Genomic DNA, 17,231 nt, shown 5'->3' on the forward strand with positions numbered 1-17,231 from the left:
TCCTGAGGGTAGCCTTTGAGGAGTGACACCTTGCCTTGGTCTACCCCACAGCAGGGGCAGGAATTGCCTGCCAGGCTCTGCTGGCAGCTACATCATGTGCTACAAATGCACCCCTAGAAACTGGGGGGCCTGCAGCGATCAGAGGAGTGCCTGTCTTTGGGTAACTCAAACGATAATTGCCAGTGTGTGAAATGGGGAGGCTCTGATGCCTCCGCTTTAAAGCAGAGATGTCAATTTGGAAATCATAATAGAGGTGTCGTTTCAGAACACACAATTATTTTTTACAAAGAATAAGGGGTTGTCATCTCCCAGCCCAGGCATGCGCCAAGCAGAGATCTGGAGCTTGCAGAGCGCGATTCAGAAATGAAGAGGGCATGAGTGCATCCTGGTTCCTTGGGCCTCCTCTCCCTTTGTCCCCATGAAAACATTGCCCTCTCTATCCTGTGAGGTCTCTTTTGGCAACACACTGTCCAGGAGCATCAGTGGTAGCTTCCCAGGCAAGTTGCCAGCCTCTGACTTTATGATTTAATAAGCCTCCCGGGGACCAGGGTGCACTACATTTATAGTGACAACTATGTCAGCACTTTAACTTGAGTAGCTTAAGTGACCAAAGGGAAAGAGGGTGATGTAAGCAGTTTATGAAAATCTTGTTCTTTCAGGAGTTTTAATGTGAGTGTTTGGACATCTAGCAATCTTTGAAAATCACAGGGTCAACGGGGGGCAATCAGATATGTATGCTTAGTCTTCCAAATCTGCTTAGGCCTGCTGAGTTATTCTCTTAGATATTTAATGGTTTCCTGTTATGTGTTAATTAGGTGTGAATTTTAATGGGGGTAAAAAGATGACTTGGACCCAGTACCTGCTTTCATGTAGCTTGTAGTCCAGTAGCAGAGATAAAACACAAGTAACTGCAGTAGAAGATGACTTGGGAGAAGGCCTTTTAAGAGAGGTTTCAAAATATTATGGGGTGTTGGGGAAGAGAGGGCGAGCTTCTGGCTGGCAGAGTCAGGTATTTGAGCTGTGAAGGATTTTTAGAGGTAGAGATGGAAAAGAACTTTCCAGAAAGAAGAAATGGCCAACCAATAAACATAGTGAGAGTGTTTGGTTTAGCTAGAGCAGTGGTTCCCGAAGTGTGGTCTGGGATATCTAAGGCAAAACTAAAATGCTGTTGTCATTTGTGTTTTTCATTCTCATTCTTCATAAGTGTTCAGTGGAGTTTTCTAGAGGCTGTACGACGTTTAATGAAGTTATTAATCTGATAGCTAGTGAACTGTGTGCTTGTGTATTAAAATTTTTATTTTAATTTCAAATTTAGTCTATATTGATAGATAAGATTCTATAAATAAAAGTTCTTTGGCATCCTCAGTAACATTTAAGAGGTTTTAAAGGAGTTCTGACACCAAACATTTTGAAAAACACTGGGCTATAGCATACAGTATATCCAGAGGAAATGAGAAATTTGGCTGCACAGCTTTGAATGCCACGCCGAGGAACTGGGGTTTTATTTCCTACTTGGAAAGGTGCTGTTAGTTTGAGTTTGGCTCCCCTGAACTGAAGTAGCAGGTGTCACCCAGACATCAAACCCAGGCTTTTGCTCTTTATCATGGGGCACCAGTGTCATTTCAGGTTCTAGGAGCAGGCTTTCCATATCAGTATAGGTCACAGAGTTCTGGCAATCATTGGTTTCCAATGATTGCAGAAGATCTGAACATTTGTTGGCTTTAGGATATTGATTTTCTCTGTGATCTGACAACTAGTTAAAAGAATATCTTCAGGATATCGTTGTTTGGAAGTAAGGAAAAATTGTCACTGGCTTGTCTATTCTGTCTAGACTAGTACCCAAACTTTCTGTTCCTCAACTCTGATATTCATTGAATGGGAAACAAAGATTCTTTTCTTTTGGATGACCTATCATTGGCCCCGATAACACTGTTCTTTTCCAGAGCTTTCTTCTACTATTTTTTTACTGTTTTCCTAGATCTTGAAGGATACAGCTGATTTAGGGAACACTGTTATACATATTCAAAGTATTAATCAGGGGAGAAAAAAATGGTGGTATTTATTTAAAATTTTAGAAATTTTACAGCTTGACTTGATTTCTTGCAGGGTTTAATAATTATTTTTGATAACTCTAGTGTGTAATACTTTGATTTTGTTTTTTGTTCCATTCCTTAGTGACTATACTTTATCTTTCAAGGGATTTTATGTAAGCAAATATTTCATTTTATTTTATTTTTAATATATTTTATTGATTGTGGTTTACAGTTGTCCCAGTTTTCCCCCATTTGCCCCCCTCCACCCAGTACTCCCCATTCCCTCTGGCAGTACCCCCTTTGTTCATGTCCATGGGTCATACATATAAGTTCTTTGGCTACACCATTTCCTATACTGCTCTTAACATTCCCCTGCTTATTCTGTACCTACCAATTTGTACTTCTTAATCCATGCCTCTATTCCCCCATTTTCCCTCTTCCCCCTCCCAACTGCTAACTGACATCCATATCTATGATTCTGTTTCTGTTCTATTTGCTCAGTTTGTTTTTTAGATTCAGTTGTTGATAGTTGTGAATTTATTGCCATTTTAATAGATTTTATTTATTTACTTTTAGAGAGGGGAAGGGAAGGAGAAAGAGAAGAAGAGAAGCATCAATGTGTGAGAGACACATTGATCGGTTGCCTCTTGCATGCACCCAACTGGGGACCTGGCCCACAACCCAGGCATGTGCCCTGCCTGGGAATTGAACCAGTGACCTTTTGATTTGGAGGTCAGCACTCAGTCCACTGAGCCACACCAGCCAACGCTTTATTGCCATTTTAATGTTCGTAGTTTTGATCTTCTTCTTAAATAAGTCCCTTTAACATTTCGTATAATAATGTCTTGGTGATGATGAACTCTTTTAGCTTTACCGTGTCTGGGAAACACTTTATCTCCCCTTCAATTGTAAATGATAGTTTTGCTGGATAGAGTAATCTAGGTTGTAGGTCCTTGCTTTTCATCATTTTGAATACTTCTTTCCAGTCCCTTCTTGCCTGCAAAGTTTCTCTTGAGAAATCAGCTGACAGTCTTAAGGGAACTCCTTTGTAGGGAACTCTCTGCTTTTCTCTTGCTGCTTTTAAGATTCTCTATCTTTAACCTTTTGCATTTTAATTATGATGTGTCTTGGTGTGGTTCTCTTTGGGTCCATCTTACTTGGGACCGTCTGTGCTTCCTGGACTTGTATGTCTATTTCCTTCACCAAATTAGGGAAGTTTTCCTTCATTTTTTCAAATAAGTTTTCAATTTCTTGCTCTTTCTTTTCTTCTGGCACTCATATTATTCGGATGTTGTCCGTTTGAGGTTGTCCCAGAGGCTTCTTACCCTATCTTTGTTTGGATCCTTTTTTCATCTTGCTGTTCTGATTAATTTTTTTTTTTCTTCCTTGTGTTCCAAATCATTGATTTGATTTCTTGGCTTCATCTCCTCCACTGTTGACTCCCTGTAAATTTTCCTTTATTCACTTAGTGTAACCTTTATTTCTACCTGGATCTTTTTTATGCTGTTGAAGTACCAAATGAGTTCCTTGAGTAGCCTAGTAACTAGTGTTTTGAACTCTGCATCTGGTGATAGATTTCTTACCTCCATTTTGTTTAGTTCTTTCTCAGGAGCTTTGTTCTGTTCTCTTATATGAGCCATATTTCTTTGTCTCATTTTGGGAGCCTTCCTGTGTGTGTTCTATGTATTAGGTAGAGCTGCTTTGACTCCCTGTCTTAGTAGTGTGGCCTGTTGTAGAAAAGCTCACCCCTAAGTTAGATGGGCCAGAGCCTTAGGTAATCACCAGGGCAGGGCAACTTGTGTGAACCTAGTTGATAGAGTCTCAGATATGGTGTCCTGCTCTGTGGCTCTGTGTCAGGGAGGGCTCAGAAAAGGAACAATGGCTGCTCTCTGGCCTCTGGTATTTTGTCCAGGAAGAAGCTATTCCCCAGCACTCACCCTGGTGCCAGATACTTTAGTTTCTCCATGTATGACACTGGTGCCTTCAAGCTGCTGCCCCAGTGCTGGAGCTCAGAGGGAGTATGTCTGCGTAAGTCCTAAGTGTGTTACGGGCCCTTTAAGAAGAGACTCCTGAGAATCCCTCAGTTTCTTCTGCCCCAACTCTCACTGATTTTTATACCCAGAAGTTATGGGGAATTACCTTCCTGGCACTGGAACCCTGAGATGGGGGTCTGGTGTGGGGCTGGGATCCCTTGGTCCTGAGATATCCCTCCCGATTTGTATCCGCCACACGTGGGTATGGGAACCATCCGTTGCACATCTCTTGTTCCCACCCCTCCTGTCCGTCTGAAAGAACGTGACTTCTTTAACTCCTTGGTTGTCAGACTTCCACACAGCTGGATTTTCTGACAATTCTGGGTGAGAGTTGTTTTGTAGTTTGTTGTAATTTTTGCTCTGATTGTTCAGGGAGGCAAGCTGAGTTTACCTACGCCTCCATCTTCACTGGACATCCATAAGCAAATATTTTAGAGCAAGGGTGGGCAATTTTTTTTTTCTGTAAAGGGCCAGGTAGTGAATATTTTCAGCCTGTCTCCGTCAGTGTTGCTCAACTCTGCCTTGCCAGCTCCAAAGCAGCAGTAAATGAATGAATGTGGCTGTCTTTGGAAAAACTTTGTCTATGAAAACAGGCAGCCTATCGTTTACCAAACCTGTGAAAGCATTAGGGAAGCTTGCTGTTTGAAGAAATCCTTTTTAAGAAGTGAATTATTCTTTTGAAAATGAATAGTTTTCTCTTTAGTTTTCAGTTTATTTTTAGATTTTGGTTTTTGGATGTTTTTAATTATAAAATAATTTTAGACTTGCAGAAAAGTTGCAAAAACAGTGCAAAGAAATCCCATGTACTTTTCATCCATGTTTCCCAGATATTAACATTTTACCACATTTGCTTTATCATTCTCTTTTGCTTTGTCTGTGTAGTAATACGGTTATGCTTCTGTATGTTCATGGTTTTTATATTTTATGTATTTGTTGTTATATTTTCTTTAATATTAAATTTCCTTAATGTGTAGTTTGATAGGGCAATGGACTCCAGACTCAAAAAAATAGCTCTGTTGGCCCTGGCTGGTATGGTTCAGTGGATTGAGTGCCAGCCTGTGAACCAAAAGGTTACCAGTTCAATTCCCTGCCAGGGTGCGTGCCTGGGTTGCAGGCCAGATCCCCAGTTGGGAGCATGTGGGAGGCAACTGAACAATGTATCTCTCACACATTGATGTTCCTCTCCATCTCTTTCTCCCTCCCTTCCTCTTTCTCTCTCTAAAAGTAAATAAATAAAATCTTCAATAAAAAAATAAAATCCCTGTTAGTAAAAGCACTTTGAGCAATCCATGTGTGTATTATACATCATGGTTATTTTATATATTATAAATCAAAAGTTCTAATATTTTCTGACTACTTTCCAGTGGATCAAAATAGCACAACCCCCACTATACTTCATTTGAAAAACCACTGGCAGAGAATGAACCAGGCAAACTTGTAAAGAAAAGTTTTATTTTTGTTTTTGTTTTTCCTGTCAGAGCTTCTGTGACTCTTCGGAACATTTCTAAGTTGAGATTAGAGGTCAAAATGAAATGGTAGCTTCAAACTCGAACAAGTTTATCTGAGCTCTTCCTAAGTCCTACCTGACTCCATATAACAAACTGGACGGTAGATCATTAAGTCAAGTCAGATTTGTGGTGGCCAGAGCAAAAGGCACAGCTATGCCATTCTATTTTCTTCTGCCATTTTCCACTGAAGGCTCTTTGCAAGAAGTTAACTGTACAAGAGAAAGTTTTTCTTTGGTGTGCCTAGGAGTGGTGATGATATTTACTTGTCTAATAACTCTGGTTCTTCTTTATTCAGCACCAGTTGGAATACTTTTTTTTATTCCTCCAGATAGTACTTGTGTTGTAGCAGTAGAGAACTTAATATTTCATCAGTGGTATGTTGGGGGAAGGCAGCTGTGCTAGTCATAGTAATTGGCTCTCCTGGTTTTGTGTGTTAGCAGTTAAAATGCTACACATACATGACTTTCCAGGCCACTCTGTTGCCTGGGGAGCAAATGCTGCCAACAGAGCTGTAGTAAGTAGGCACAAGGGATGCACATTCCAAAAGAACCTCATCAGGGACTTCCCAGAGACAAAGCTTAACACTTTGGTTTTACTCTGATTTAAAGAAGTCTTCCAGTTAAGATAGGAATTTAAAGTGGGCAGTTGACTACTCAGGATTATAAAATAAAGTCATTCAAATTGAAATTATCAGATTCGACTCTTCTAGTTCAGGAATCTCCTTTATTGGATTCCTAAAAAGTCATCTCATCTCTCTCAATACTGTCATTCCCGTGGCATAGTAAAGGATCTTGTTGGCCTTCTAACTTAGCAGGATCATCTTCTGGACAAAATACTTAGGGATGAATGTTGGTCACTCTGAAGGACGCTCTTTGCCAAAGGACCTCTGCTTACTAAGTGGCCATTTATTTGTAGGATAACATGACAGGGCTCAGTGATGTTCAAGACCAACTCCAGAGCCCTTTGGGATGGGAGAAGCTTCTGGGTGTTCTGGGGCAGATCCTGCCGCCAGATCTTGCTTCCATTCTGCAACTCCCACCCAACCCCCATAGAACTGATTTATTAATAATGAATAAGTATTATATAAGATGGCATAAATATCCTGAATACTCTTCTCATAATTTCACTTTTCTTTTTTTCTCCAGTCTATGTACATCTCACTACCCCTTCCTCTCACAAACATTCTGTATTTCAGAATCCAAAGACATGCCATTATTTTATATGCCCCTGTGAAAGGAAAAAATCCTGCCAATTAAACCATGTCCCACTGTTATAAGAGGCATACCAATTTCAGATACATTAAAATGCGGGGGAGGAAGTGTCTTAGAATTGATAACGCAGCATTTCTGCTGCTGTAAACAGTGATATCATAGAAGATTCAGGTTTTCAATCAGAGAGATGTATTTTATTATTTTCTTCTCTTCCTCTGTGGTTACATTGTATTCTCTCTCTAGTGATAGAATGGTTTAAACTCGCTGGGGTATATGGCCGCAGTCAGCCCAGGATAGCTGTGAATGCGGCCCAACAGAAAATGGAAAATTTACTTAAAACATTTTGAGATTTTTTTTGTCTGTGATTCTGTGTCATAATGTATTTAATGTGGGGCCCAAGGCAACTCTTCTTCCGGTGTGGCACAGAGACGCCAAAAGGTTGGACACCCTGGCCTTTACAGTGTCTTTAAGTGTGGGGATTATAGGCCTTCTCTAGGTAGGAAACATCGTTTAACAGTTGGTTGTCCTGGGTGGGTAAGGTAGCAAGCCAGGCTGGCTGGGTCTGTGCTGTATCTCTTCTCCAGGTTGTTAGGGGAAATGCTTTTGCGAGCCAGTTGCTGGGATAAAGTGACTGCACATGACTATACCTAAAGCCAGCTGGTTTTAATAATAGTGAATTGAATTAACTCAGTTGTGAGAGATTGGTAGCTGCTGTCCTTATTCTGCAGATCTGCTTTAAAGAAGAGTCTGGCAGGGAGCCGGAGACCTGTTCCTGGGAGGGCCAGGCAAGATGCTGCTTGAGAGGAACAATATGCGTTTCTTTCTGAGACCATTTCCTTAGAAACGTGTTCCATGGCAGGAGCTTGATTGACTGCCAAGGCACACTTGAGTGGGGAAACAGTGTGGCAGACGTGGCAAACTGGGGAGGCCCCTGGGCCACGTTTATCAGATGTGTTTTTAACTGGCCCTTGTACAAAAAGGGTAAAAAAAATGTTTTAGCTAATATTTAAGTCAGGAGACTTCATGCAGAAGTCCAGCCTTCTGGCTACTCTTTAAAAATAACTAGATCCTGCAGTACTAAGCCCACATCCTAGCTTGCACTCACAGTGGATGCACATCCACTTTTTACCTGCCTGGAGCCTGGGAGGTCCTACAGTGTAGCGTGTGCTGGTTTGAAGCACTTTGGAGTTGACAGACCTTCACTGGAGTCCTGGTGCTGTCACTTAATAGCTGTGAGCCACACAGCCCAGTGCTCTCATGTATATAATACAGTGATGCCTACTTTTTCAGGTTGTTGTGAGGTTTGAATAAAGAAATATATGCAAAGTCCATAGTATTTTCCTGACATCAAAAAGAGTGCTCAATAGAATGTATCACATATGATCAGTTGACTTTATGACTGGGCTAGATTATATAATTAATGATTTTTGTCAGTTGTTAAGAGAGTCCCAGGAACTCTCTTTCTTAGAAAAAGGGTGTGAGCAGAGTAGATGTAGAAGATAAGGGGATGTGGATTAGGATGACAAGGAGGAACTGAACACCAAGATAAATGTTGGCACCACACCGTAATCTCTGGTATGCCTATTTTTCTTCATTAGGTGTCTATTCTAACCTCCTATTTGTTTGCTGGAGGTACTGCAAATAGAAATAAGATCATGTCTCTGAATCACTTGTTCATTTCTCACTGAAGAGCAGTATCCTACATAATACAGTGGCCACATTCAGTGTGGGAGCTTTGTAGCTCTTCATTTATTCATGTCTCTGAGTACTTAGCTTGTAGGAAGGATGTGCTCCCAGATAACAGGTGTTAGCTAGCTGCAAAGGGGGATGTTATTTATCTTTCCCCCATTTTTCCTTATGAATGACCTTGAGTTGGTAATTGACAGGGATTATTGCCATTTTTTTAATCTCTGCTAGGAGGCTGCTGGAATCTTCCCTCATTTCATTATCCCGTTATGATGGAGCAGGATCCAGAGAGCACCCAATTTACCCAGACCCAGCGAGGTAAGGCCAAAGTGAGAAATGGCACTAGGTGGGGGGGAGGGGCTGCCCTTGGGGTTGCCAGCTGTTGGAAGCCCCGTTTTGTGCCTCTCTGGCCCTGGTGCTCTTTTATTCTTCAGTTTCAGTTTTGAGACAGGTGATTGGGAAGTATTGCAGGTAAGTGAACAGAACCTCTGGTGACAGACAGTTACGATGGAGCTCTTGTCCTTTGGGGCTCACTTCTGTGAATGTGGCACTAGAGGAGGGGCCTGAGAAGGCCACTGGCAGAGTCACAGCATATAATATATTCCTTTCCTGCGGTCAGAGTGGCTGCTGCCATTCAGATGGACAGCCAGAACGGAAATAAAGGTTTTTATTAATAGGGAAATTATCCATAAATTCAAATAAAGAATTCTACTTTCATTTGAGAGAGAATTTAGAATATCAAAAAGCAGAAAAATCAAGCTCATTCAGTTGAAATTTTTGAGACTATCTAAAGGAAGAGATGACTGACAAATGGAACTGAATAAAATAAGTTGGAATTTTATTAAAGTGCTTGACTTACACTGATTAGAAGACATTTGAAGAATCTTGAAGTGATAAAAAAAATTCAAACGAGTTAAAGGCCTGCTTTTACCTGATATTGGTAACTGAAGACCAAGTTTGGAGTTGATATATAACATTTATAGTGAGAAGTCCTTTGGGGTTGTCCAGCCAGTCTTATTATTAATCATCTAAAAAAGGGATAACCTGTACAAAATTTACACAATCCCAGAGCACACTGTGAGGCTTTGCCAAAAGAAAAGGGTAATTTATAATCGTGGAGTTAGCAAGTTAATGTAGGTCAGATAAAGCCAAATGAGCTTTTGCTCTAGATTAAGAATTTCAAGTCTGGAAAAAACCTTTAGACCAAGTAGATTCCGGGTCTGTTGAATGATTTTGTTGTTGCCACAGTTACATGATGATACTGAACATTCTTTCTGAGATGCTAGTGAAAAGGTTCCCCATTGTCCTCTTCCTTTTTCATACCCCAGTAATGGCAAATCCAGGGATCAGGGAACACGGGGATTGATGGCTTTAAAGACAGGTAGACAGTTTAGATGGCGACTGAAGCAAGAAAATTTATGTTAGTCTATAATCATATTTGAGAGTTAAGAAGCCCTAGATCAGAGAAGGAAAGCTTTCACATGAGTCAAATGCTCTGAAATACAGAGATAGAGGACTTCTTGCACTTTCTTTTAGGACAGCTATGGGAATCTCAACCCCAGAATTTTTAACCTCATAAACTATACTGGTGATTCTTAAAGACCATTATTTGTCTTCCTTTCATGTTATTTATTCCTACTCAGGTCTCTTTACCACAGAAAGTGTCATACTTTGTAGTGTTGGTATTTTCACATTTTCCCTTTGAACACAAAACAGGTTTTTTTGGAGGGGAAAGTAAAGTATTCTTCCTTGAAGAAAACCTGAGGATTTATTTAAACATTTAAAATTTTTACTTGGAACACTTAGGAGTTTGATGATTATCCAGCTCTTCAGTAGGAGGATGATTGCTACCTCATTACTGGTGGTTTCATTTCTTTTTTCTCTTAAGACCTCACCCTACACACAATACATAGAGGTCAGAGCCTTTATGACCCCCAGCTTCCCTCTGGATACCCAAAAAGGCTAAGGGTGTATTTGTAATGAATAATTGTGCCAGGATTTTTGTTGTTGTTGTTGTTGTTGTTGTATGTGTGTTGTGAATTTCTGATCCTCATCTAGGCCAATACCATTCTTTAGGAATTTTTTAAAAATCACTGATGCATAGTTTTATAGCTTAGGGAATTCCTATCCTATAGTGAAATTAAACAGTTGGTGTTACCTAATGCCGAAATTGTGCCACTGCATGAAAGATCTTTTTACTTATTGTCAGTGTCAACGTTATTTCTGCCTTTATCACTGTTAATATTGTATTTTTTACCATTAGTGAGGGTAGTTTATGAACTGATTGAGTATACTTAATAGTCACTTTTCAGAATTAGTTAAAAAAAAAATCTTTGTTCTCCTCTTGAAACTTTTTTTATGCTCTTCTAGTTAGATTGACTTGAGAATTTAACCAGTAACAGTTAATTTCTGCTGGAAGGCCTTTCTTTCTTTTTTTTTTTTTTTTTAATATTCAGTAGATAGACGAACCACTGAAGAATATTGACTTCTGTCTGTTGAAAACAGAGGATTCTTCTTGATTCATCCTTGCAAAATCTATGGAAATGGGGGCCCAAATGAATAATGAAAGCTCCATAAATTGAGACTTTTAAGAAACTGTGTGTGTGCTCTCGTGATGTTGGCCGATGCATCTGTGCACCCATTCGCAGTCTGAAGATAGCTCTGTGAAAATAATTTGGCCTCAGGGACACCAAATACAGCACATTGGTTTTGTAACACAGTCTTTTGAGTTCCAAAGATTGTCATCTGGCCTGCTTGGGAATTCCATTTGATGGTTGGCCAGAAGAACACTACCTTTGGGGACAGGTATTTGAGAGGCAGCCTTAGTTCCTATGGCAGTTGACTGCAGGATCTCCTTAGGCTGGAGTCAGGAGTTTTACTGAGGATTTGCCCAGAAACTTTGCCAGAGGTAATGAAAGGCCAGGCAGCAAGATGTTTGTAAATACTTTTCCTGCCATTTGGAAATAACTCTTTTTTGTTGCCATTCTCAATCAGTTTATTAGGTTTTCATTTAAAAAAATGATACATGCTTTTTTCCCCTTTTATGTTTAAACATTATCGAAGTTAAGATCTTCAGGAATCCTTAGGATTGCTGTGTTTCCTTTTAGGTTTTTTTTTGTTCTAATTACAGAAATATATGTTTATATACATATTAGTATATACACACTCCTCTTCAATTTTTACTCCACTTAAGATTTTATTTTAGATTTCCTTGTGTGTATGTAGGGATAATTTATTCTTTTTAATAGCTACATGGTTTTTCTTTGTATGGATATAGTTTATTTAATCTGTGGATGGGCATTAGGGGCGTTTCCCAGTTTTTCACCCATTCTAACTGTGTATCTTTTTCTGTATCCTTGTGTGTTTCTGCAGGATAAAATTTCTAGTGAAATTGTGGAGTCAAAGTTATGTGCTTCAGGCAGGTTTTAAGTCTGGAAATTTCTTAGTAATCCACTTAATATTACCATATAAAACATTCTTCTGTTATTGTTTGTCTCTCTCAGTCTCAGTTAACAGCCTCAAATTCTATACCAGCGTTGTGAAAGATGGAGGGAAAACCTGAGAAAGAAGGGAATGTGGCAGGTTGTATAGGACACTAGATCTTCTCGTGGGGTATTAAGACACTAAGCAGTTGGAAGGATATAGGTCTGGACTGTTTACTGAGAACAGTCATAGTGAGGGAGAGGGAAAAAAAGTGACTGTTGCCTTCTGTTATTGCTCAGTCCCCATGTAGCCTCTGATACTCTGGTGTAAGAAATAGAAAAATTCTTGTTTTTTTTCCTTTTAGGTTTTTCTATTTTCCCAAGTATGTTTTACTCTCAGTCTCTATCCTGAGTATTTTCTGTTACAAGTATCTATTAATAATTTGTAAAGGAGGGATGAGAAGCCCGAAGAGATAGTTTTAAGGAGCTAAAACAAATATGGAGCCTATCTCTTTGTTGGAGAAGAAAGGAGTCCTGGTGAAGATGATGCCTTTAGATGGCTTCTTTAGGTTTACTGTCTCCTGGCCTGTTTTCCCACCTATGAAACGAATGAAGAGATGGCTTATAGGTAATTGCTCTGGTTCCTTCCTTTCTTGTATTTTGAATATGGATGATTGAGGAAAAGCTGAGAGTCTGTAAAGGGTACCCTGAGTTGCTAGAAGAGGTCCCTGAAAAAACTAAAAAGAAAAGCCTAGTGTTACTATCTTGGAAGAGGGCAGCCGTTGATCAGATGAGAACTGATTAAACAGTCTCTTTGTCTTATCTCAGAACAGAAACACTGGTGGTAATCTGATAAGCATCTTGTGCACTACAAACCTCCTGGTGAGTTAAATGCCCTTTATTTTTCATGTCTCTGGAGTTCGCCTCAGCAGGAAGATGCCATGGGAGAACTGAATTTACTGTCTTTCACAGTTTTCCCCGCATTAGTGCTAGTTTGTGTTTGTCCATCTCTGTCTCTCTCAGATTATCTCCTGCTGCATACTACGCTCAGAGGATGATCCAGTATCTCTCACGGAGAGACAGTATTCGCCAGCGCTCCATGCGCTACCAACAGAACCGGCTTCGTTCTTCCACCTCCTCCTCTTCCTCAGACAACCAGGGTCCATCAGTAGAGGGAACCGACTTGGAATTTGAGGACTTTGAGTAAGTACACACTCAGCTTGCTTTCTTCCCTCTGCTCCCAAGCTGTGAGTGCTTCCAAGTTGGCCACTGTCTGAGCAGCATTCTTGCTTCAACCTCCTGTTACTGTTGATGAGTGACAGGATGGGGTGAAGGACTGAGGCTTAAAGTGCCCAGGGCACTCTCACCTGCGGCAGTTGCCTTGCTGATTCACTGGAGCTGGTGAGAAGAGACAGCCCATTGGGCCCCAGGCCAGGCTGGGAGAAGAGGGCTGCTGCTCTTCAGGCAACATTTTTATTTCCTTTTTGCCTGAACAGTGACCATGGAAATGGACCCCGTGGACTGTCTTCACTCAAGAAGGCAGGAGGCTTGGTGTTGTTTCTCTTAAGCAGAGTAGGTATGGAGAGATTAAAAAGAAAATACGTAGATTTTCCTAAAAGATAGGTTCTCTAAGGACTCCTTGATCACACTGATACTTGGAGGCTTTACTCCATTACCTAAATGTTCTCTTTCTCCCTCCACGTGCCCCCCCTGCCCCGGACGAATCCTTTGAAAGTTGCCTGTTAGATTAATGGGATGGGTTGAGAGGTGATTCCTTCCTCTTCCGGACTTTTTAGTTGTTGGTTGGGGGAGGGGATGAGGTAAAGGAGCAGGTCAGCCCAGCCTCCAGAATTCAAGCTTCCCAGTCTGACTTCTGTGTTGTTCCTTCTCTGACCTGCTGCCCCGGACCTTTCTAGGCATTCGTTGTGTTTCTTTCCATCCTGAAACTGAGCTTTTCTGGCTTGTATCGGATTGGACATTTGGCTTTTTTAAAATTCCTGTATTTTGATATTCTCAAACATGTAAAACAAGAGAGAGAAGGGTGGTTACGTTTTTTTTTTTCCCCTCCTTTTTTGCTGGCAGCATTGGAATAGGATAGTCTGTCAGTCATTTTCCTTTTTTCCCCTCCGTTTTGACATAGCCTGGTCAGGTCTGGGATCTTGAGAGTTCTTGGCCTCCCCGCAACCTTCCTTTTTCATGAGGTGAATGGATAATTCCCTGGGCACCATCTTGCAACAGCTTTATGATGTGTCTGAGAAACCTCTTTGCCAGAAAGGACTAAAATTAGGTGGGAGCAACCTTTGTACTAGTTTACCTTCCTGATGTGATCCTTAAAAGCACACTCTGCCAGCAGTTGTGTTCTTGGAAGCTGGAGAACGATTAAATGGGGGGTTCATTAGTCTGAGGAAGATGTAAATATGAAAGAAATTCAGAGGCGCCCTGAAGCACTGTGGTGTGGCGGAGGGAGCAGGGGTGCCGGCACCCCCTCCGCCGTCACCTCTGAGGGGGGCGCTCGGCTCCGGCTCCGGCTCCGCTCTGACCCTCAGCACGCGTCATTCTCCCTTCCATCCCCTCTAGGGGAAGGTGGGTGTTGTGGCAGTAAAGGGAAAGCGTCTTCACTCCCTTAGCCAGGCAGACACCTGTAGTGAGGTATGCTCCCCTGTAGATGTGATTATTTTTCCAGCCCCAGGGTCTGTTCAGGGAAGCGGTTTCAATGTACCTGCCGAGGCTGCGGGGACCTCGTGCTGCTCACAGCCTCCGTAAGCCTGCGAGCCGGGAGTCAGAGCAGGCTGCTGGCCCCCTCCCTGCGTACTTGAAGGCTCTGTGTTATCTCTTCGCAGCGGTGGGACGAGGGGCTCATGCCTTTGAGCTGTATCTTGCCTCGTGACTTGTCCTTCACAATGGAGTTCTGGGTTAGTTTAAAATGTTCTGTTCTCATCTTACCTTCTCTTTCTTCTGCTACCACCTCCTCCCTTTCCCCTTCCTTCCCCCTCGATTTTCCTATGTCAGACTGCCTCCTCCTTGTGCTCCCCACAGCCCGCCTGTGCTCTCACCTCCCCTTGGCTTCGGCACGACCTGAATTTACATTGCCTTCTTCACCTTCCATGCACTGACTGACTTTCCATTGTTGTTTTAGGGGTCTTGTATTGTTCCCCGGTTAGTAACAATCGGCGGTTTTCTCTGATGCGCCTCTGAAAGTCCCTCTCTTGGGTGCTTGCCTTTCTTTTTGGGTTAATGCAGACTGTGATCTTATTTTTTAACAGCAGCTGTGGATCGGTCACCTCAGTATTAGTAGTCTAGGTCTTCCATGAAGGATGTTGCTAGCTGGTTGATGCTCATTTACCATCTGTTCATTCTATCCTTGCATCCTTCCTTGCTCTCTTCTCCACACTGTAAGCTGAGTGCTGCTTGTGGTGGTTCCTCTTCTCAATATCTAAGTGCTCTGAGGAGGGAGAGAGTGAGAAATTAGGGAATGTGCTTGCCCATTTAAATTTCTCTGCCCCAGTCCATTTCCTTAGCTTTAATAACTAGAAGGAAGGTTAGAGGCATATACAATCATAATTTATAGTTCTTTCGGGTAAGTTAGACATGGCCTGAAATCTTCCTAACACACTTAGGGTACGATTAAAAGAAACTGTTCTCTTGGGTTTCCTCACCTTTGCAGCATGTCATGCTTCTGCCTTTGCCACCCCACTTTGACTTCTTGGGTTTGCTTCCATTTGCTAAGGCTTAGATCATTGTGCTGTTCTCTAGCTCATCCCGTTCAGGTGTATAGCGTCCCCAGAAAATGAAGGGAGCCATTACACAGATCCATCATTTTAATTCTCTTCTGTCATCTATTGAATGAAAGGTATCAGCTATAATTTTCATATGTATACTAACTTGTAACATACAAAACATTTGTGGTATATATATATATATGGTAATATAGAATATATATTTTAAAAATCTAGTTTAATCCTTATAATAACACATTGAGATATTTACTTCATTGTGACATTCTAAGTGAAGATTCTGAGACTTGACCAAAATCAGACATACCTCAGATTAGAGAGCAGGAGCAAGCATACTTAATGTCTTGACTATTACTGTCCTGCAGATTAAAAAACCTTTATAAGTGATATACAGCCATATTTGAGCCCTTGTTCCATGAGCTTGCTGTGGAATAAAACTGTCTAGATTTATCTCTGGGGAAGAGAGCTTTAAAGGTTGGTCAGCATCAGGTTAAATTTTTTGTTCTTTTATGTCTGGATTAATGACCATCTTCCCAGGCAGGCATCGTCTTCTGCCATTTATCTTTGTCTGCGGTAAGGATTGAGACTGCTGGGTCCCTGTGTTTGTCAAAATGCGACCTATCAGCAGGTCTGTCCTCAGCCCTCAACATCCATCTTTGCATGAAGATATTCACAAGCAGGGTAAAGGTGTGTCTGCCTGTGACATTGCTGTCTGCCTGCTAGAATGGAGACAGCAAATAAGCATAAAGAAAGTTCCCATTTTCATTTTTACTGTCCTTTTGGAAAGGAGGCTTTTATGAAGCTCAGTGCTATGTTCCAATAGTTACTAAAGCCTGCAAAAGAGGCGGTGTATGTGATTTTATGACTATCGGTCCAGCTGTTTTTGTTCCCTTCCACATTTTACCTGTTATTCTGAATGTACTTATCATCCCAGAATCATCCCTAGCTCACGTTCCTGCCCTTTCTGACTCGTTTTGTGACTCTTTGCCTTCCAAGGCAAAGGGGATGCCCTGACTCATGACAGCCAGAACCACAGGAGCTTCAGATCAGATCAGTCACAAATACCTCCACCACACATTCCAGCCACTAGGTAATTATATTCAACCTCTTTTAAAAAAATTTTTTTTTATTTATAGTTGACATTCTCAACCTCTTAAAAATTGTTGCTAGCGCAGAAGAGAATAAGTCTTTCATTTACTGTTGTGACACTAGGCTGCACTCTGGAAAGGCATCTCAGTGAGAATTCTAGTCTTTCAGCCTTGTGATGAAGTCTCTTTAGGTCTATTACATTTATTTTCTTAATTCTTCTAATTTAGCTGCTTGTATTTGGTTCCCTTTACCCAGAAATGCATATTGTGCTCTTATGTGCAAAAACATTTCATTTGAGTATGACAGCCATTTCTGGGTGTGCGAAATGTGTTCCCGTTTCTCAGTTTTGCATGGTGTGGTGCCACATACACATGTACAGAGGAGCGTCATGCAGCCAGAGCATCTCCTTTTATGGTCCCCTTGTAGACGCCTTGTAATGGCAAAGAAGTCATTAGAAGGTCGGTATATTAGTTCTGAAGGCTGTCACTCAGCTCTGCCATTTGATTAGGTGTGAC

The 17,231-nt window shown here is 41.3% G+C and overlaps 1 protein-coding gene across 8 annotated transcripts in view; it reads left to right on the plus strand.

The window, feature by feature from the left end:
- Positions 1-17,231, plus strand: part of AMBRA1 (autophagy and beclin 1 regulator 1) — a 176,286-nt gene that overhangs the window by 66,958 nt on the left and 92,097 nt on the right. For 4 of the 8 annotated variants that reach the window (XM_054587072.1, XM_054587076.1, XM_054587077.1 and 1 more), the window contains 2 exons: positions 8,703-8,789; positions 12,917-13,096. The exons of 2 other annotated variants lie outside the window; for them this stretch is intronic. In XM_054587072.1, coding sequence (XP_054443047.1) covers positions 8,703-8,789; positions 12,917-13,096 — 267 coding nt within the window. The remainder of the gene's footprint in view (positions 1-8,702; positions 8,790-12,916; positions 13,097-17,231) is intronic. 2 more of the 8 variants (XM_054587075.1, XM_054587078.1) reach the window with 1 other exon arrangement.

This window comes from Pteronotus mesoamericanus, unplaced genomic scaffold (assembly GCF_021234165.1).
Source record: "Pteronotus mesoamericanus isolate MK-2021 breed Mesoamerican mustached bat unplaced genomic scaffold, CSHL_Meso_final scaffold_1066, whole genome shotgun sequence".
NCBI classification, from domain to species: Eukaryota; Metazoa; Chordata; class Mammalia; order Chiroptera; family Mormoopidae; genus Pteronotus; species Pteronotus mesoamericanus.